The following is a 22,495-nucleotide window of genomic DNA, read 5'->3' on the forward strand; positions in this document are numbered from 1 at the left end:
GCCCCTAAGGCTCACCACGCACTTCCAGTTCTTATAAAATTTGTGAACTAGAACTGTCTAGGGTCATGGCCCAGAAGGCTCACAAGACACTGCGCACTTCCGAGTTTTTTTGTGACGACACCACTGCGCACTTTTAAAAATGTTTTAGAGACACAAAAGTCCCCCTCGAAAGATAGCCGTTCTGGTCAGCAAAATAGATACCGAGTTGTAATAAATAAGTCGATGATAATAGCGAAGAGGCTCGGAAATCCCGAGTTATTTTTCTCGAGTTAAAAAAACCGAGTTATGACGTCATATTTCAGAAATTTTGACGTCATTTTGTTACCTTCTATATGACGTCATTCTCAATTTTGAAGCTCGTTTTTTTTCTGTGACTTTAAAATCTCGAGTTATCTCTGATGGCATCTTAATTCATTTAAATTTTCGAATTATTTCTCGTTTTTTAACTCGGTTTCGTTTCTTTTAAATTTTCGATTCGAGTTATTTTCCTTCCTGTAGATTCTCGGATTTTCGAGTTATTTTGGCGTTAACAGCAGAAGATTCAAAACACACCCACACACTTTCTAGTTTTCATGCACTAGGGTGGTCCAACCAATGGCGGAAAATGCTAGCGGCGTGGAGGTGAAAAAAACAAAGTTGATATGTAATATCATAATATGTAATATATATGTAATATCACAACGCACGCCTACATCGCTTTCTGTGATGCGAGGTAGAGCATAAAGTTGGTTGTAGGCTAGTTACAAACATGGCGACGTTAGAAACAAGCACGTGCTCCTGAAAGTTCAATTTTTGGAGGTAAAAATTTTACTGTTGGCCAAAAGTTTCAAAAATCTTATTCCTAGAAATGAAGATCTGTTTCTCCTCAAAACCTAAATTTTGAGACACTAAATCTTACCGTAAGTTGGTCTAATATCTATGCTATGCTATGCTATATATGTCAAAATTGGTTTACTCACAAATAGATTTATTAAGTTGAAGTTGGTTTGATATTCTACGTTTGACGTTTGATATTCGTTTGATATTCGTTTGATATTCTCAAATTTGCGTTTTGAAGTTTTTGTGACTACTTTTGGAACTGGAAACTATTGGAAGCCAATAGAGTTTATTCTCAAGGGTGTGTGTGCAAAATTTCAGCGCTCTCCGTCGCAGCGTGCCCCCCCTCTAAAAATGGTAACCGTCAAAACTCATTCGGCCGAATGACAAGTTGGGCTCCTGTGGGGGGAGCGGTATCTTTGGAATGGAAACTATTGGAAGCCAATAGAGTTTATTCTCAAGGGTGTGTGTGCAAAATTTCAGCGCTCTCCGTCGCAGCGTGCTCCCTCTAAAAATTGGTAACCGTCAAACCTCATTTCGGCCGAAATGACAAGTTGGGCTCCTGTGGGGGAGAGCGGTCATCTTTGGAACTGGAAACTATTGGAAGCCAATAGAGTTTATTCTCAAGGGTGTGTGTGCAAATTTCAGCGCTCTCCGTCGCAGCGTGCTCCCTCTAAAAATTGGTAACCGTCAAACCTCATTTCGGCCGAAATGACAAGTTGGGCTCCTGTGGGGGAGAGCGGTTATCTTGGAATTGGGAAACTATTGGAAGCCAATAGAGTTTATTCTCAAGGGTGTGTGTGCAAAATTTCAGCGCTCTCCGTCGCAGCGTGCCTCTAAAAAATTGGTAAACCGTCAAACTCATTTCGGCGAAATGACAAGTTGGGCGGACCGCATCTCCCCCACGAGCCCAACTTGTCATTTCGGCCGAAATGAGGTTTGACGGTTACCAATTTTTGAGGGAGCACGCTGCGACGGAGAGCGCTGAAATTTTGCACACACACCCTTGAGAAACCTCATTGGCTTCCAATAGTTTCCAATCCAAAGATGACCGCTCTCCCCCACAGGAGCCCAACTTGTCATTTCGGCCGAAATGAGGTTTGACGGTTACCAATTTTTAGAGGGAGCACGCTGCGACGGAGAGCGCTGAAAATTTTGGCACACACACCCTTGAGAATAAACTCTATTGGCTTCCAATAGTTTCCAGTTCCAAAGATGACCGCTCTCCCCACAGGAGCCCAACTTTCATTCGGCCGAAATGAGGTTTGACGGTTACCAATTTTTAGAGGGAGCACGCTGCGACGGAGAGCGCTGAAATTTTGCACACACACCCTTGAGAATAAACTCTATTGGCTTCCAATAGTTTCCAGTTCCAAAAGTAGTCACAAAAACTTCAAAACGCAAATTTGAGAATATCAAACGTGTGGAAGCCCGAAACAGTGTGGTGTGTTACAACGCTCTTTATTGATTCAGAGGCTAGAAAAATACAAAGAAAGCCTGATTAGAATTTAAAATAAAATAAAAATAGCTAAGTTCCGAATTCCGGAAATCAGTCAGTTCCGGATGGAAAGGGCCAATACCGGAATACGGAAAACTATACGGAACTCCAAAAGTAAAATGGCCCTCGAGCAAACAGAGGGCAAATGGAGGCCAGAAATAGAGTATGAAGCCAATACGACCAAAGGACGAAATGTAATGCCCAAAAGACTAACGGTCTGTGACCAGAAAAACGGCTAGGAAAATGACTCCAGATCGACTAAACGAGTCCACAGACGGTCAAAAGGTGACCAAACTACAAGGAAAGATCAAAGATCTAGAGAATCTAGTACCAAAAAAGCGTACAAAAATAGGAAAAATTACAAGTCAAAAATATAGGAAAAAACTTACTGAAACATAAGCTCCAAAGCACTGTGTATGGATGGTCACAGGAAATACCAAAAATTCTCAAAGTAAATCCAAAATGAAATCAATTCAATTAACTCTAAATGTTAACTTAAGTTCTCCAACGAGAAGTGAAATGGTTTCTACAAACTCCTCAAAACGTCTACACGTTCTCATAACAATTTCTAGCTTGAATTCAAAAGCAAAAAAGGGCGATAAAATAGAGAAAATTGTGCATTGAGCATTAAAATAATTAAATTAACATTAAAACGCGATATCATACGCTAATTCCCAAATGGGAATATAGCTACCAAAACAACATACGTCATAATATGACAAGTCTCTTGAGGCCAATTCTCATGGCCGCAACACATGGCTCCTCTCATATGTTCGCGATCATATGATTACTCCAAATCCTGATGGCTCCGTCGGGGGTCGAACACCATCAATAACACAATTTTGTTATTGGTCGTCTGTAAATTTTTTCCAATTCGACAGTCTACCGAACGTACTGTGCCAGTGTCGTCTGGATACACCTTTTCATCGTTCCATCGGCCAATCATTCGTGTGTTTGGTTAGTGTGTTATCCTTTAGTAGGACTGTCTCCGTCGAAAATTCTTTCTTTGGTTCTCCATTTGGTGCGGTGCTGCAATTGAAAAAGATACTCTTTCCTCCACCGCTCCCAAAACTCATTTGCTAAGAATTGAATTCTTCTCCATCGTTTGCGAGAATATAAATCGGATTCGTCGAACTCTCCTGGTGGTGGTAAGACGACTTTGCTTTTCATGGTCAGCAAATTCATAGGTGATAGTGCCATTGGTTCTGTTGGGTCGCTTACGGTGTCGACAGTTAATGGTCTTGAGTTGATAATTGATTCTACTTCTACAAGCAGTGTTGTGAGGGTTTCAGTGTTGAGACTTGGTCCTTGAGATTTCAAGAGTGCAGCAAGGATCAACAATATCAAACGAATATCAAACGTCAAACGTAGAATATCAAACCAACTTCAACTTAATAAATCTATTTTAGGTTAAAAAACGTCAATTGACGTTTTAAAAGCTGACCCACCCACCAGTGGCGGCCTGGCAGGGGATGCAGGGTGTGCAGTGCACCACCCAGAAAGATTTGAGAGGGGCGCCAAAAGAGCTTTTCAAGGGGGCGCCAAAATTTTGTTGATGTTTAATTGGGCGACTTGGCGCCCTTTGACAAGTTTATAACGCCTTCTATAAGTGCAATGTTGATTTTTTCGCCTGCGGCGCTTCGTTTTATTTTACGCCCTTGCATCATTTCTCTTGACATTTTTAAAAACTACTCTCAAAATTGAATCACGAAATGTCAAAGCAAAAGAAGTGTTGTGAATCCACTAGGGGTTAAGAAGGGCTCTGACCATAGTGAATTTTTCATAATTGCAGTGTTTAAAATGTGTTTTCTGACTGATGTAACCAACAAAACTATGGCATGTTATACATTTTCTGTTAGACAAACTATTCCTGAATCTGAAAATTCAAAAATTGCATTGAAAAAATTTGATGAAGAAGAAAATGAAGACTTTTGCGAGGAAGAGTATTTCAACTTTGAAGAGCTTAGTTTCGGCGAAGAAAAAATATTTTGAAAAAATTTTCGCAGTAGATGGTGTATCTTTTACCGAACAATAAAAATTTTTGCGGAAAATTTTTGTAAATGCCTCTTTGTCTCGAAATCTTCAAAATAGTGGTTTTTCAACAATTTTTCATCTGGATTTTGCTTAAAAAAACAGTCATAACTTTTGACACATCTTTTTAGAAAAATTTCCGCAAAATTCAAAATAGTTCAATTCTTTGCGGAAAGTTTGAAAAAAGTTCGAAACAAAAAGGATAATTACCCATTAAAACTAAGCACTTTTTCTAAAGGAGGTTGATGCAACATATTATTAACATCTTTTTAAAGTTCATAACGTCATTTTTGCAATTAAATTCTTAAGAGCCAGTTTTTTTAAGAGCGGGGCAGGTCCAATAGTTTGAAACTTAGATTTTTTTCATTTTTGGATATGTTGTTAAGTACAATGAACTGAGTAAAATCCCAAAATATTTTAGTCTGAAAATCCATAATGGCGGATTTATGCCAATTTGAAGTTTTTGACATTTTTGGGCATTGCACTTAAAAAGTTTTTTGATATAGAACAATGCTTTCTCAAATCAAAATGAGGAATTGATTTTGGGTGATTCTGAAACTATAGCCAGTAACCTATACAATTTTCCAAAAAAATCAAAATTTTCAAAATGGTAGCTGGAATTATGACGTCACAAAAACACTACAAATTTGATTTAGGGTATTTTAGAGCCATCTGACCTGTCCCCAGGGGAGTTTCTTACTGCTTCAAAAAATATTGTTCTGGTAGTTTAGTCCCGGGTCGATCCATTTGAAGTGATTGCAATAAAAAATTCCGGCCCTACTGGGCCCCTAGAGGCCCGAAAAGCCAATAAGGTCTCAAAAAAGTACTAAACTTTAGCCAAATTTTCCTAGAAAGCCCAACATTGTCTGACCTCCAACTCTTCTGTTCCTGAAAGACAACCGCCTGGTCTCTTAGGATCAAAGAGAAACCTATGTGATCTCCTACCATTGATTTTTTATCTTGATTTAAAATTTTTTAACATGGTCGAAAAATGGACTAAAATTCGGGATATTTTGGCCCATTGGCAAACTTCAAAGGGGTCTAGGTCACTGAATTGTTTATAAATAAGGGCTATGATTAATCTTTTATATAAAACAATGAAACTAGGTGAAAAACGTTGTCAATGTGCTTTTTTGGGCCAAAAAGGCTTTTTTTTTTTTTTTTCAATTTTTGACTAGAGCTGAGGTCATTCTATTGCGCAGCCAAATTGGCAGTTAGAAAGTAATTTTATCTGAAAATCATGATTCCTCATCACATTCCAGAAAGGTTTTCTAGGAAAATCAAATATGATACTCTTCGAAAGCTTATAGAGGCTGAATTTTCACTCAAAGGCGGCTTCTAACTCCCCTGACCCCCTTAATTTGTAAAATTGACTTAAAGTACATTTTTGGGGCTGAAATTTTTTGCCCAAAAGGAGTACCCATTGCTACCTGATTCTTGATTTTGTGTGAAAGCATCCTAGATAGTTCAAGAATTTATCAGAAGTTGGAACCTTTCCCTTCTTTTAAAAAGTAGGGCTAGCTCAAAGTCAGTTTTAAAAACTCTAAAATCCTAAAAATCTTGACAATGTTGCTCAAAACAATTTTTGCTCAAGATTGAACAGAAAATGAGCCCACTCAGATAATAAAATCTTGGTTTTTTTGGAAAGTTTCATGGGGATAGTACAAACATTCATCAAGATCTTTACCTCCTGATCAACCATTAAGGATCAAGTCTGTCAAAATGTGCTGCTAAACTCTCAAACTCTCAAATCTTTAGAGGTGGACTTTACCAACCCCATAACACAATTGTGCTATCAGCCTGTTTGCTATTAAATGCAGTTAATGAGCCCAAAGTTCAAATTATCCAAAGAGAAGGAAAGGTTTAGGAATATTTTGTACTTTTGGACTTATCTCTAAGTATTTAAGGGCAGAAAGGTTGATGGCAAAATTGTGTTATGGGGTTGGTAAAGTCCACCTCTAAAGAATTGAGAGTTTGGATGCACATTTTGACAGACTTGATCCTTAAATGGTAGATCAGGAGGTAAAGATCTTGATGAATGTTTGTACTATCCCCATGAAACTTTCCAAAAACCAAGGTTTTATTATCTGAGTGGGCTCATTTTCTGTTCAATCTTGAGCAAAAATTGTTGTTTTGAGCAACATTTTCAAGATTTTTAGGATTTTAGAGTTAAAACTGACTTTGAGCTAGCCCTAATCTTTAAAAGAAAAGAAAAGGTTCCAACTTCTGATAAATTCTTGAACTATCTATAGGATGCTTTCACAAAATCAAGAATCAAGTAGCAATGGGTACTCATTTTGGGCAAAAATTTCAGCCAAAAATGTACTTTTAAGTCAATTTTACAAAATTAAGGGGGTCAGGGGAGTTAGAAGCCGCCTTTGAGTGAAAATTCAGCCTCTATAAGCTTTCGAAGAGTATCATATTTGATTTTCATAGAAACCTTTCTGGAATGTGATGAGGAATCATGATTTTCAGATAAAATTTACTTTCTAACTGCCAATTACTGGCTGCAATAGATGACCTCAGCTCTAGTCAAAAATTGAAAAAAAAGCCTTTTTTGGCCTAAAAAACAAAAAAAGCACATTTGACAACTTTTTTCACCTAGTTTCATTGTTTTTATATAAAAGATTAATCATAGCCCTTATATTATAACAAATTCAGTTACCTAGACCCCTTTGAAGTTTGCCAATGGGCCAAAATATCCCGAATTTTAGTCATTTTTCGAGCAATGTTAAGAAAAATTTTAAATCAAGATAAAAAATTAATGGTAGGAGATCACATAGGTTTCTCTTTTGATCCTAAGAGACCAGGTGGTTGTCTTTCAGGAACAGAAGAGTTGGAGGTCAGACAATGTTGGGATTTCTAGGAAAATTGGGCTAAAGTTGATACTTTTTTGAGACCTTATTGGCTTTTCAGGCCTCTAGGGGCCAGTAGGGCCGGAATTTTTTATTGCAATCACTTCAAATGGATAAGACGGGACTAAACTACCAGAAATATTATTTTGAGCAGTAAGAAACTCCCCTGGGACAGGTCAGATGGCTCTAAAATACCCCTAAAATCAAATTTGTATTTTGTGTTTTTGTGTTTTTGTGAGTGTACTCATAACTCCAGCTACCATTTTGAAAATTTTGATTTTTTTGGAAAATTGTATAGGTTACTGGCTATAGTTTCAGAATCACCCAAAATCAATTCCTCATTTTGATTTGAGAAAGCATGGTTCTATATCAAAAAACTTTTTAAGTGCAATGCCCAAAAATGTCAAAAACTTCAAATTGGCATAAATCCGCCATTATGGATTTTTAGACCAAAATATTTTGGGATTTTACTCAGTTCATTGTACTTAACAACATATCCAAAAATGAAAAAAATCTAAGTTTCAAACTATTGGAACTGCCCCCAAACTGCCCCATTCTTAAAAAAACTGGCTCTTAATTACTCATAAGGGATTCGATTAAAAAGCAATTTATAAAGGCAATTCTTTGTTAAAAGTGTTAAGGAACCTGAAATATAACTTTTATGTTCAAATACCAAAATCCATTTTTTGGAATATGGTCAGAGCCCTTAAAGAGGATGCTCATCATCTTCAAAATGAGAGATCGAAACTTGATGACTGACTTTCTCCTTTTTAGAAGATCTTTTAAGCTGTTTGACGTTTCTTACATCAAAATTTTTTGCCTGCTGCGCCTAAATTAAAAAGCACCCTTATTCCTGCCAACTTTCAAATTTTGGGGGCCTTTTTTAGCCATATTTCTTTAATGGAAAGTAAAGTAAGACCAGCGGCGTAAAAGTTTTAACATTATCAGGTAATTTTTCTGATAAAGTTTTAGAAAACAAAAATATAGACTAAATCGACTTGCTAGGTATGAAATTTCCATTTCAAGTATCAACAGCTCATGTTTTTTATTTGAAGAGCTTTATTTTTGGTGCTAAATCGGTATAAGATAAATTGAGGCATTTTTAGACATTTTAAAAGTTGAAAATATAAAATTTTTTCCTTGTTTAGAAAACTATGACATTTAAAATTATAACAAGAAAATAGATATCAAGTTATCATTACCACCATCTTCGTATAAATAAAAGTTTTTTAACTCAAAGATTCTGGGCGTTACTTTCAACCAGTCACTGCTCTTACAGTTTAATATTTCCACTTAATGATGGAGGGTGCAAGGAAGGACAAAAGTACCAGGGGCGCCAATTTCATAGTTTGCACCACCAAGAAAATTAAGCCAGGCCGCTACTGCCACCCACGCACACCCTAAAACGTCTGAAACGTCAAAAACTTGAAATCTTTGAAAATCGATGAAACACTGCCTTCATCGCTGCTTCGTCAGCCATTTTGATTTTCACTACGGCTGGCATAGTTAATATTTGAAAAATAACGGAGATAATTCCTAAATCAATGTTTCTGGATTTGAAAAAAACGTCAACAACCTTTAACCCTTTAATCCATTAGCGTCAATTGACGTTTTTCTAACCTAAAATCGATTTGTGAGTGACCCCTTAGCAATTCAAGAGTAGTTATACAACAAAATGAAACAGGCCTGCCTAGGCCAGCCCGTTTCTTTGTTTTTCTCTTTTCTTTTGTTTGAAATGTTTTTGAATGTATTTAACGATTGTATTTATTTATGACATTCAAATTATTTTCAAAACAAAACAAGTTTCTTTTTATAGAAAAGAACATTTCAATTCAAATGTAAATCAAAACATAAAAATCAAAAAGTTTGTCAAACAACAACATATACAGCATTCAAAGTTCAAAGGGCGATAAAAAGAAAGCAAAGAATTAGTCCACCTCTTTCTTCATATATGTCATTTTACTTGTTTAAATCCAAAAAGTTATGACAAGGGTTAAAAAGGTTATTTATTTTTTTAAATCTGATAAAAACAAAGAGTTGCATTTTTTTGAGGCTTTAAGTTTTTTTCACGTTGGTGCAGCGCAACATGCTCCATCCCACCAACCTGAAATGCTTCCTCGTGTCTCCACCCTATTTATCTTTTAATAACATTTAATTAACATTTCTCTAACTTTTGTCCCAGGGACAAAATCAGCCTGTTTTTTGGGTATTTCCCTCACTTTTTGTCCAATGAAACAAAAAAAGAAACCATGAGACACGCACTTTTTTTCTTGTGTTGGTGGGATGGATTAGTTGTATTGCACCAACACAAAAAAAACTTCTCCTATTCCCAAGCCTTCATTTTTTGTGGCTTCCCTGCTTTTTGCTGAAGAATTCTCCCCTTTTTGCTGAAGAATTGTGTTTTCCACATGTCACTCCTCTTTACCATGACATAAAATTTTTTCAAATTATCGAGAACTGGACAGCGTATTTACAGTATTGCGAGCGAAGCGAGAAAAATGCCTCTGGGGGAGGGCTGGAGTCAAACTTTGAAGAGATTTTTTTTCATAAGGTCGTTTTTTTGAGCCAGCTTCAACGTCCAAAGGACTTTAAAGTGCGTTCAGCTACAGCTTAACTGGCATGGGACGCCGGGTTCCGGCTAGTCTAGATTTAATACCACATGTACAAATTTGAATTTAGTCGGATTTTAGTCTGATTTAGTCAAGTTTTTGTAAAAATGACTTTATAATTGTCTAGGGATTCATATCATTTAAAACAATTGTATTCTTCCTTTATCGCCTTCGTCCCAAAGGCAGCAACAAAAAATAATTTTCAAGTCATCTTGAAATTTGAAAACATCCATTAATTACCTTATTAAAATTCATTATTCTCATGAGAAAATTGAACTGAAAAGAATAGAACCTAGCTGAGACCCTTGTATCAATCCCCTAAGGGTTTTCCTTTTGTTCAATCTTGTCATGTTTTTCAAAGTCGCCGTCCTAGATGCTAAACTAAAGGTCCCTATTGTTTACAAAACAAACCATACAAGAAGAACAATCAAAAGTATTTTCAATTTAGAATCATTTCATTTTTAAATTAAATCTTATATTATTTTGTCATCTGTGTATCTTCTATGTGAACAGTACTGAAAAGAAAAGAAAACAGGTCTTTAATTGTTAAATGATACTTTCTGACAAGAATTTTATCTTACAAGAATGTATTGATTTTTGTGTGAAATTTTCTTTAACAAATTTAGAAATTAGAATAAAGAATTTAAAAATTTAAAAATGTGCCTCCTTTCCTTCAATTTTCTAAGAGCGAATTGAATTTTCAATATTTTTTCAAAATTTTGTTAAAAAGGCGGAATTCTTTAAAATCACAAAGCAGCTTTTTCGGTTTTTCATAAAATCAATAAGTACTCAGAAGACTCTAATAAGTACAGCTCTTGTAAATATTATTTTGTCCATTGAAAAATCAATCACTCTCTTCATTGACACAAATACTTGATTCAGTTGGATGAAAAAGGTTCCATGCAAGTGATTCTACAAATAAAATTTACACTCTACGTGTTTTCTTTTAGGCAAGTTTTTAAAGTCCTTTGTTTCATCTTAAAAAGGCCTGCCAAAAATTGATCCTACTTTTATGTTTGGTAATCTGGTTTTACAACAATAAGTATTTAACAAATTTTAAAAGTTACAAATTACACTTAATCAAAATAAAATGTTTGGAATATAAAAAACATTTACATGTTTTTAATTGATCCTTTTTAATTGATCCATTCTTCTGTACTATATTCTTCTATGGATCATTTTCTTCACATCTGAAAAATAGAACAGCGATATGTAATGGTGGGTAGGTATACATGTCTTAGATTGATGTGTCACTCTTTTTGTCTTATCAAGTCTTATTTGTCTCATCTACGGGTGTAAATTTTTTTACAGAATCTAAGTTAATTTGTTGTTGATATATTCTATTTCCCATCTTAAACTAAAAAAGCTTATTTGCTTAAATCACTTCTTAAAACAAAAGTATCAAAGTAGCAAAGATTTTTCTGATATCAGTATAAATTTGTCATAAATTATCTTAGATTTCCAGTTAGAAGTATGGCTAATACCTGGTTTCACGTTTATGATTTCAGTTTGACAAAATTCTCCAGTCCATCCAGAAGGGCAGATGCATTCATAATTGTCAACCAAGTCTTTACAAACACCTCCATTTTGGCAAAGATTGTTTTTGCATTCATCAATGTTGACTTCACAATGTCTTCCCTTCCATCCATTTTGACATTTGCAAGCATATCCATTTGTCAAATCAATACATGTTGCATTGTTGACACATTGATTTTCCCAGCAATCATCAGTGTTGATATGACAAAATCTTCCTTCCCAACCGCTGATACATTGGCATTCATATCCTCCAAGTTTATCGATGCATTTTGCATTATTTTGACATTGGTTAAAAAGACACTCATCGATTTCAGTTTCGCAGAATCTTCCTGTCCAACCAGGTCTGCATTGACAAGCATATCCGTTCAATAAATCAATGCAAGCACCATTATGCTGACATTTGTGTCCAAGTAAACAGTCATTAATGTTTGTCTGGCAATAAGTTCCAGTCCATCCAGGCTTACACTTGCATTGATATCCATCTAATGTATCCACACACTCTGCATCATGTTGGCATAAATTATTGTTACAATCATTGATATTGACTTCACAATATTTTCCAGTCCAACCTGGTTGACATTTACAAACATATCCATTGAGAATATCAATACATTTTCCACTTTGACATTTGTTGTTTGGACAGTCGTCAATATTTGTTTGGCAATAAACACCTTCCCATCCTTGCTTGCATTGACACTCATAAGCATTGACTTTATCAACACACTTGCTTTCGTGCTGGCATTTGTTAGATATGCAATCATCTATATTGATATCACAATATTGTCCTTTCCATCCGACTTGACATTTGCACATGTAGCTATTGATCCCATCGATACAAGCTCCATTCACACAGCTGTTGTTCAAACATTCATTGATGTTGATTTCACAAAACTGTCCTTCCCATCCTGGTTGACATTGGCATGTATAGCTATCTATACCGTCAATACATTTTGCATTGTTTTTGCATTGGTGATTGATACAATCGTCTATGTTTTTGTCACAGTATGTTCCGTTCCATCCAACATTACACTTGCAAGTGTAGCTATTGATACCGTCAATGCAGTCTCCATTGACACATTTGTGGTTGACACATTCATTGATATTTGTCTCGCAGAACTCCCCTGTCCATCCTGGCTTGCAATGGCATTTATAATCATTGATCCGATCCTCGCAAGATGCACCGTTTTGGCAAGAGTTATTTCTGCATTCATCGATATTTATCTCACAATACTTTCCTGTCCATCCTGGGAGGCATTGGCAATGATATCCGTTGATTCTGTCAATGCATGTTGCATTATTTTGACATTTGTTATCCACACATTCGTCAATGTTTTTCTCGCAGAATCTTCCAGACCATCCTGGTTTACATGTACAATTGTATGAAGCAATTCCATCGACACAAGTTGCATTGTTCTTGCATTCATTTTTCAAGCAGTCATCAATGTTCACATCACAATATTTGCCAGTCCAGCCCTTTTGACAGTTGCAGGTATAGCTATTGATTCCATCAATACATTTTCCATTGACACAACTGTTGTTGACACATTCATCGATATTATGCTCACAGAACTTTCCTGTCCAGCCTTGGAGACAATTACACTTGTAGCCATTCACCAAATCTGTGCAAGTTGCATTATTTTGGCATTGATGAGTTTTACATTCATCAATGTTGACTTCACAGTATCGGTCAGTCCATCCAGGTTTGCACAAGCAGGTGTAATTTGCAACACCGTCAATGCATTCTGCTTCATTTTGACATTTGTTTCCTTCACACTCATCAATGTTAGTTTCACAAAACTCTCCAGTCCATCCTGGCTTGCAATGACACTTGTAGCTGTTTATCAGATCCTCACAGGTTGCACCATTTCTGCAAGAATTGTTTTTGCATTCATTAATATTTGTTTTGCAATGTCTTCCTGTCCATCCTGGTTTACAGCGACATTCATAATCATTGATCTTGTCAATGCATGTTGCGTTGTTCATGCAGTTGTTGATTTTGCACTCGTCAATATTTCCATCACATAATTTACCAGACCATCCTGGTTCGCATGTACAAGTGTATGAAGCAATTCCATCGACACAAGTTGCATTGTTCTTACATTCATTTTTCACGCAGTCATCAATGTTCACATCACAATATTTTCCAGTCCAGCCCTTTTGACAGTTGCAGGTATAGCTATTGATTCCATCAATACATTTTCCATTGACACAGCTGTTGTTGACACATTCATCGATATTGTGCTCACAGAACTTTCCTTTCCAGCCTGGGAGACAATTACACTTGTAGCCATTCACCAAATCTGTGCAAGTTGCATTATTTTGGCATTGATGAGTTTTACATTCATCAATGTTAACTTCACAGTATCGCCCGGTCCATCCAGGTTTGCATGAGCAGGTGTAATTTGCAATACCGTCGATACATTCTGCTTCATTTTGACATTTCTTTCCTTCACACTCATTGATATTTGTCTCGCAGAACTTCCCTGTCCATCCTGGCTTGCAATGGCATTTATAATCATTGATTAGATCTTCACAAACTGCTCCATTTCGACAAGAGTTGTTTCTGCATTCATCGATATTTACCTCACAATACTTTCCTGTCCATCCTGGGAGGCATTGGCAATCATATCCGTTGATTCTGTCAATGCATGTTGCATTATTTTGACATTTGTTATCCACACATTCGTCAATGTTTTCCTCACAGAATCTTCCAGACCATCCTGGTTTGCATGTACACGTGTATGAAGCAATACCATCAACACAAGTTGCATTGTTCTTGCATTCATTTTTCAAGCAGTCATCAATGTTCACATCACAATATTTTCCAGTCCAGCCCTTTTGACAGTTGCAGGTGTAGCTATTGATTCCATCAATACATTTCCCATTGACACAGCTGTTGTTAACACATTCGTCGATATTGTGCTCACAGAACTTTCCTGTCCAGCCTGGGAGACAATTACATATATAGCCATTCACCAAATCTGTGCAAGTAGCATTATTTTGGCATTGATGAGTTTTGCATTCATCAATGTTGACTTCACAGTATCGGCCAGTCCATCCAGGTTTGCACGAGCAGGTATAATTTGCAATACCGTCAATGCATTCTGCTTCATTTTGACATTTATTTCCTTCACACTCATCAATATTTGTTTGGCAAAGCTTTCCTTTCCATCCTGGTTTGCAACTGCAAGTGTAGTCATTGATGCCATCAATGCACTCTGCTTCATTCTTGCAACTGTGGTTTTTGCATTCATTGATGTCCCCCTCACAATACCCTCCTTCCCATCCTGGCAGACATTGGCATTTATAATTGTTGACCAGATCTACACATGTTGCATTGTTTTGGCATGTATGATTTAAGCATTCGTTGATATTTGTTTCACAAAATGGTCCAGTCCATCCTGGTTTGCAGTTACACTTATAACCATTAACCAAATCCACGCACTTGGCATCGTTTTTGCATTGGTGATTTTCACACTCATTGATATTTGTACCACAAAACTCCCCAGTGAACCCTGCTTTACATTTGCATGTATATCCATTGATACCATCAATACATTCTGCTCCATTCAAACATTTGTTGTCCTCACACTCATCAATGTTTTCCTCGCAGTAGCGACCAGTGAATCCTGGTTTACAGGAACAACGGTAATCTTGTAACAAATCAAAACATGTAGCATTATTTTGACACTTATGTTTCTCACAATCGTTTTTGTTTGTTTCACAGAATTCACCTTCCCATCCCGGTTGACAGATACATTTGTAACTATTGACTTTGTCCAAACAGGTTGCATTGTTTTGGCATTTGTGATCTTTACATTCATTGATGTTTTTTTCACATCGTTTCCCTTCCCATCCTGGTTGACAATGACAGTTGTATGAACCATTTGTATTCTCACACGTTGCGTTATTCTGGCAAATCTCCAAGAAGCATTCATCTACATCTTCATCACAATTTTTTCCAGTCCAACCACCCTTGCAAATGCATTTATAATCATTTAGCAAGTCTTTACAAGTTGCTCCATTATGACATGGTGAAGATGCACACTCATCGACTTCCTTATCACAATTCTTTCCCTTCCATCCCGGGTCACACTTACATTGGTAAGCATTCACATAGTCAACACATTTTCCATTGACACAAGGATCTGGATCACACTCATTTATGTTGACATCACATTTCTTTCCGGTCCAACCAGGCTGACAAGAGCATTTGAAATCATTAAAAAGATCACTACATGTAGAGTTATGTTTACATGGGTTTGGTTTACATTCGTTAACCTCGCTATCACAATCTTTGCCTTCCCATCCTGGTTTGCAAGTACAATTGTAATCGTTTTGTCCATTCAAACAGGTGGCTCCATTCTTGCAAGGCGTTGATTTGCATTCGTCGACATCTTTGTCACAATCTTTGCCTTCCCATCCTGGTTTGCATGTACAATTGTAATCGTTTTGTCCATTCAAACAGGTGGCTCCATTCTTGCAAGGCGTTGGTTTGCATTCATCGACATCTTTGTCACAATCTTTGCCTTCCCATCCTGGTTTGCAAGTACAATTGTAATCGTTTTGTCCATTCAAACAGGTGGCCCCATTCTTGCAAGGCGTTGATTTGCATTCATCGACATCTTTGTCACAATCTTTGCCTTCCCATCCTGGTTTGCAAGTACAATTGTAATCGTTTTGTCCATTCAAACAGGTGGGCTCCATTCTTGCAAGGCGTTGATTTGCATTCATCGACATCTTTGTCACAATCTTTGCCTTCCCATCCTGGTTTGCAAGTACAATTGTAATCGTTTTGTCCATTCAAACAAGTGGCTCCATTCTTGCAAGGCGTTGATTTGCATTCGTCGACATCTTTGTCACAATCTTTGCCTTCCCATCCTGGTTTGCAAGTACAATTGTAATCGTTTTGTCCATTCAAACAGGTGGCTCCATTCTTGCAAGGCGTTGATTTACATTCGTCGGCATCTTTGTCACAATCTTTGCCTTCCCATCCTGGTTTGCATGTACAATTGTAATCGTTTTGTCCATTCAAACAGGTGGCTCCTCCATTCTTGCAAGGTGTTGATTTGCATTCATCGACATCTTTGTCACAATCTTTGCCTTCCCATCCTGGTTTGCAAGTACAATTGTAATCGTTTTGTCCATTCAAACAGGTGGCTCCATTCTTGCAAGGCGTTGATTTGCATTCATCGACATCTTTGTCACAATCTTTGCCTTCCCATCCTGGTTTGCAAGTACAATTGTAATCGTTTTTGTCCATTCAAACAGGTGGCTCCATTCTTGCAAGGCGTTGATTTGCATTCATCGACATCTTTGTCACAATCTTTGCCTTCCCATCCTGATTTGCAAGTACAATTGTAATCGTTTTGTCCATTCAAACAGGTCGCTCCATTCTTGCAAGGCGTTGATTTACATTCGTTGACATCTTTGTCACAATCTTTGCCTTCCCATCCTGGTTTGCAAGTACAATTGTAATCGTTTTGTCCATTCAAACAGGTGGCTCCATTCTTGCAAGGCATTGATTTGCATTCGTCGACATCTTTGTCGCAATCTTTGCCTTCCCATCCTGGTTTGCAAGTACAATTGTAATCGTTTTGTCCATTCAAACAGGTTGCTCCATTCTTGCAAGGCGTTGATTTGCATTCGTCGACATCTTTGTCACAATCTTTGCCTTCCCATCCTGGTTTGCAAGTACAATTGTAATCGTTTTGTCCATTCAAACAGGTGGCTCCATTCTTGCAAGGCGTTGATTTGCATTCGTCGACATCTTTGTCACAATCTTTGCCTTCCCATCCTGATTTGCAAGTACAATTGTAATCGTTTTGTCCATTCAAACAGGTGGCTCCATTCTTGCAAGGCGTTGATTTGCATTCATCGACATCTTTGTCACAATCTTTGCCTTCCCATCCTGGTTTGCAAGTACAATTGTAATCGTTTTGTCCATTCAAACAGGTGGCTCCATTCTTGCAATGCGTTGATTTGCATTCATCGACATCTTTGTCACAATCTTTGCCTTCCCATCCTGGTTTGCAAGTACAATTGTAATCGTTTTGTCCATTCAAACAGGTGGCTCCATTCTTGCAAGGCGTTGATTTGCATTCATCGACATCTTTGTCACAATCTTTGCCTTCCCATCCTGGTTTGCAAGTACAATTGTAATCGTTTTGTCCATTCAAACAGGTGGCTCCATTCTTGCAAGGCATTGATTTGCATTCGTCGACATCTTTGTCACAATCTTTGCCTTCCCATCCTGGTTTGCAAGTACAATTGTAATCGTTTTGTCCATTCAAACAGGTGGCTCCATTCTTGCAAGGCGTTGATTTGCATTCATCGACATCTTTGTCACAATCTTTGCCTTCCCATCCTGGTTTGCATGTACAATTGTAATCGTTTTGTCCATTCAAACAGGTTGCTCCATTCTTGCAAGGCGTTGATTTGCATTCATCGACATCTTTGTCACAATCTTTGCCTTCCCATCCTGGTTTGCAAGTACAATTGTAATCGTTTTGTCCATTCAAACAGGTGGCTCCATTCTTGCAAGGCGTTGATTTGCATTTATCAACAACGTTATCACAATTTTGTCCAGCAAAACCATCTTGGCATTTACAGACATAAGAGTTGCCAGTGTTAACACAACTTCCACCATTTTGACATGGGTTCGGTTGACATTTGTTCTTTGTTTCACAATCTTTTCCAACCCATCCATCTTTGCATTTACATTCATAGCCTGCTTTAGTTGCCTTGCATTGTCCATTGTTTTTACATGGCTTTTCTTCACAGGGATTGATACATTCTATAACGTAATAAGGATACATTTTTATTATTATAAACATTCATTCATGGTGGAGTTGGCTCTTAGATTGTTTGAAAAAAGTTATTCAACCATTTAAGTCACAATTCTGTAAGCTTTATTCGAAAAAACGTTTAATATAATAATGTCAAAGCTTGTTGATTAAAGAAAAGTGCTGACATCATATTAAAAATGAATTCGGTGGCTTTTTCAATCAGCTAAGGATTCCACCAAAGTTCACAAGTATCCATTTTGAAGCCCTATGTATTCTCATTATTATATTAGTCGAAAGAGATTTGGCCAATAAGGTTTAAAGTATCTAACAAATGTGTTCTAGAGGGTTAACTGTGATAAAGATTATGAAAAAATTGAGAGAGTTGTTTTTTGTTTATCGTTATTTCGGCTGGAAAAATAAATTTGGCAACGTCATCCGTAAGATTCAAAGGTCCAAAAATTTGCCAATGTTTTTTTAAAGGTAGTGTTTTAAGGTATTTTACACTCAATGTCTCTGGCACCTATTAGTAAAAAATTTAGTAAAATAGCGTTTTAACACGCCCCACTTACTAGGCTCGATGTCGGTGGTAACGTTGACAGGTGTACCACATAGGAAATTGTTTTTCCAGATTGAAGAAGAGGCCAGTTTGGTGTTTCCAAAACCTATGCACTCGTCTATCTGATGTTCATGTCCTTTGGGCCAACTTAGTCCCCAATAATGCCAATCAAACCTCAAATTAGAATCTTTCTTGGTACAAATATACTTCTTGTATTTGCAATTTCCATGGTCTTTATTATCACGAAATTCTGTACATTGTTCGTCATGCTTAACATGTGGATCGTCTGTTAGTGTGAACAATGCTGTCTTCCCTGCGTGGCATAAGTAGATGGGATCGTAGTAAGCGTCGCAGATTTTTTGACACATTTTACCTTTGATTTCTTCTGTTGCGAATGTGAAATCGGCAGGCCATGAAACAGTCCCTAAAAGTAAAAAAATTACAGTTTTATTATGTTTGAATATCCTGCACTGGGCTGTTTCATTCAATTTCCATACAGAGAGTGGACGAACCTTTTTAAGGCAAAAAAAAATCTTAGAAATGTTGGGATATACCCCCTGGAAAATGGCAAAATTTGCCAAAGAAACTTTTCGTTTCATACCTTAAGATAAGGGTGGACGAACTAAAATCAGTCTTATGCCCCTGAAAATTTTAGAATAACCTTTTACCTCCTGGAAAAAATGAAAAAATACTCCTTTATATCGCCTGGAAATTCTTCTACGATTACCCCCTGGAAATGGTCGTCCACCCCCTGTATCAAAATGAAATGGCTCAATGTCATTGACAGTTGTGGATCGGTTTCCTTTCTCTGGAGCATCTCAGCTAAAGAGAAAGCAACCATATTAGAGACATTCAGAGGCTTTACCAAAGTAATACCATTAAAATTGTGATTAATACTACACACAAAGTAGCACTAAATGCTGAAAGCGAATTATTTAGTGCCTTATCCTTCATTATTTCCAGTGTGAGCTTTTTGGTGGTCTGTTTTATGAAGTTTTTTCCTTTTCTTTTTTTCCACAGGAGCCGCACAACTAAACTCATTATAAACCTTAGTGGGTAAGGCGGAAAACGAAGATTTTAGCCAAACATCACCCTCTCAATTGGTAAGATTGCTTTTTTTTTTTTTTTAACTTTTGGGAAGGCGCGGTTTATATACTTTAAAAGTTTATTGATAATTAATTATTTTAAAATGTTTACTTTAAAAGTTTATTGATAATTAATTATTTTAAAATGTGAGACATGAGTGAGTGAGCTTACAATAGTTATAGGAAATTCAAGTTTTGGCCTGGTCCTGCTCATAAGCGTTGTATTATTAAAACGTGAATTTGTCTTTATTTAGTACAATGTACGTGTGGTCATAACCCGTAACTCAAAAAAATTTACATGACAAAATTCTCGATAAATATTGAGATCTCTCCGATTTTTGCAGAGTTTTACCCACTTTCCCTCTTAAATACTCAGATGTTCCTCGCAATCCCGATCGCAGATGCTGATGGCCTTTTTTATGACTCTGATTTGCTCGCAAGACCCTTGACTGTGTGTTATTCTATCATGTGTACAGAAGCTCTTAACAGTTAACGCTCTCCAATCCGACATTCTACTATTCCATACGCTCCATTATTCGATAATATTGAAAGCCACCATCAACAAGAAACTCATAAACGACGCTCTACTACTATGGCTTATTCGAACTTCTATTATTCGAATCCTTCTATAATTCGAATTGGAACCCACTTTACCTCTCTATAATTTGAACAAATAAAATTCCCCATTCAAGCTCGAATTTGTGTGAATCAACTGTCAACTGTATTCAATACACTCCCTTATTCGATGAAAGTTCAATCCCCCTTTCAAAATCGAACAAGAGAGTGTCAACTATATTTACCTTTGTTCTTCATCATGAAGCCATCTTTACACTTGCATTGTCCACTCTCCTGTTCACATTTGGCATTCAAACCACATTCTACTGGTTGACAAACCTTCGATTCTTCTAAGTGTGGACATTCGCTCGCTCCTTTGTCCACTATAATCCTGGATCTGGTCTGTTGTCCTCCCAAACATTTGTTCACTGGCGCCGACCACGAACTCCATCCTGGGAAAAAAGATTTCAAGAATGACTTACTTTTTTACACATTTTTTTTTATAAGCGACTCTAATTTTCGGGTCGTTGCTTGGCATTCTAGATCATATTCTGAAAGATCTGCTTTGGTCACCCTTGATATTATACTCATATTTATGCTTATTGGGTCAACCAAGGGCTATCGTTTGCCATGGTTAGATTATAAAGAGCTTTTACTTTACGAGATAGTTTAAAAGAACTCTTATTTGAGCCATCGAGCCTTAGCTACCTGGTTGCTTATAAAAAAGGACAATTATTTTGTAAATCTTTGGCTTACGAGAATAACCAAGAATAAGAATACTGGAGTCCTGACAACCGTGTTAAGTGGTTTTTTGAGAAGATTAATTCGAGCAACCCTGGATTTGTAAAGGCTTGATGCCGCTTCCTCTCCGAAGATTGTCTACACCCTTCCCTGCGATGTTTCTCTTTAATTAAAACCTACTCCACAATTTTGAAAAAATAAATAGAGTATGTTTTAAAGGGATTGAAATTCGGGATGAAATTGCTGTTCCCCTTCCAATTGAATTTGACTCAACAACGATTTGTTAACATCTTTACTATTAAGAAGTCTGCTTGCTTGAGAACTACCCAACCCTGTCTACTTTAATGGGCTGCTCCATTAAAAACCATAGGGGGGTCGACGAACCTTTTCAAGTCAAAAAGAAATTATTGAAAATGTGTGGAAACCCCCTGGAAAATGGCAAAATTTGCAACAATACCATTGGAAAAAATTCTTTCATATCTTAAAGTGAGGTTGGACGAACTCAAATCAATCTTTTACCCCCTGGAAATTTTAGAATAACTTTTTACCCCCTTGTTTAAAAATGAAAATACACCCCCTGGAAATTTTTCTCGGATTACCCTCTGGAAATGTTCGTCCACCTCCCTGAATGGATGGAAAATCGAATGGCCCAATACTTCCAAAATCATGTTCGCTGGAAGAACATGGTTCATGAACTCTAAAATTTTGACCATGTTTAGAATAGTAGACTATCAGATGCTCTTAAAGAGAACGAAATATCTTGTAAAACAGACTTGATTTTACTTTTTTTTGTAACTTTAAGTTTCTTTTGCTTTATCCATAAAGTCCCTCTAACAGACGAACTTGTCCACTCATAAATTCCAATCACAGGGATCCGTACTGCGTAGACAGAAATCGGTTAGGGTATAAAAGAATTGTGTATTCTGCTTACCTGAAACAATACAGTCGTTCAACGGGGTTTTTGGCGTGGTCCTGTAGCTTGACGACCTTCTTCTGTATGTTCTACGTGTCCCTCTACGTGAGTGACGGCGTGTCCCTCTACGTGTACTTCTTCGGTATGTACGACGGTACGTATATTTTGCGGACGGTGTGGTGTGGGTGCTGTGATGCCGGTGTGTTGTGTGATGTGTTGTGTGGGTGTGATGGCTTTGGCTATGTCGGTGTGTTGTGTGGTGGCGGTGAGAGTTAGGGCTTTTGGTAGTATGTCTTTTACTTTTACTTGACACATTCGAGATGAAGAAAACTAAAATAATACATAACGACAAAACCAGTAAAGTTGAAATCTTCATTTTCGAAAGTTTATTTTTGTCAGCCAATCAATGGCAGATATCGAATCGATATGAAAAGTTTTACGAAACTCTCAAGATTTAACCTTGTCTACATTTCATCATTATTAACTTAACATCAGTTTTAGAACGAAGTTTT

The 22,495-nt window shown here is 37.0% G+C and overlaps 2 protein-coding genes and 1 long non-coding RNA gene across 3 annotated transcripts in view; 1 reads left to right on the top strand and 2 right to left on the bottom strand.

The window, feature by feature from the left end:
- The first annotated feature begins 712 nt into the window (after window positions 1–712).
- Window positions 713–22,495, top strand: part of LOC136812327 (bifunctional 3'-5' exonuclease/ATP-dependent helicase WRN-like) — a 92,830-nt gene continuing 71,047 nt past the window's right edge. Inside the window, exons 1-2 of the mRNA XM_067068827.1 lie at window positions 713–798; window positions 19,710–19,792. The gene's annotated coding sequence lies outside the window, so the exon portion shown is untranslated. The remainder of the gene's footprint in view (window positions 799–19,709; window positions 19,793–22,495) is intronic.
- On the bottom strand, window positions 2,262–2,737 carry LOC136812337 (uncharacterized). Its single transcript, XR_010847338.1, has 2 exons — window positions 2,704–2,737; window positions 2,262–2,292 (listed from the first exon to the last, which is right to left on the bottom strand). It is a non-coding gene; the product is annotated as an uncharacterized lncRNA (long non-coding RNA).
- Window positions 10,267–20,663, bottom strand: LOC136812333 (neurogenic locus notch homolog protein 1-like). The gene is given in 7 exon segments (XM_067068832.1): window positions 10,267–10,324; window positions 10,926–10,999; window positions 11,294–16,043; window positions 16,045–16,562; window positions 16,678–18,141; window positions 18,703–19,113; window positions 20,575–20,663. Coding segments are annotated over 6 exon segments (7,191 nt in total). The 5' UTR covers window positions 20,591–20,663; the 3' UTR covers window positions 10,267–10,324; window positions 10,926–10,967.

The sequence above is a fragment of the Clytia hemisphaerica genome, unplaced genomic scaffold (genome assembly GCF_902728285.1).
Source record: "Clytia hemisphaerica strain Z4C2 unplaced genomic scaffold, Clytia hemisphaerica genome assembly, whole genome shotgun sequence".
NCBI classification, from domain to species: Eukaryota; Metazoa; Cnidaria; class Hydrozoa; order Leptothecata; family Clytiidae; genus Clytia; species Clytia hemisphaerica.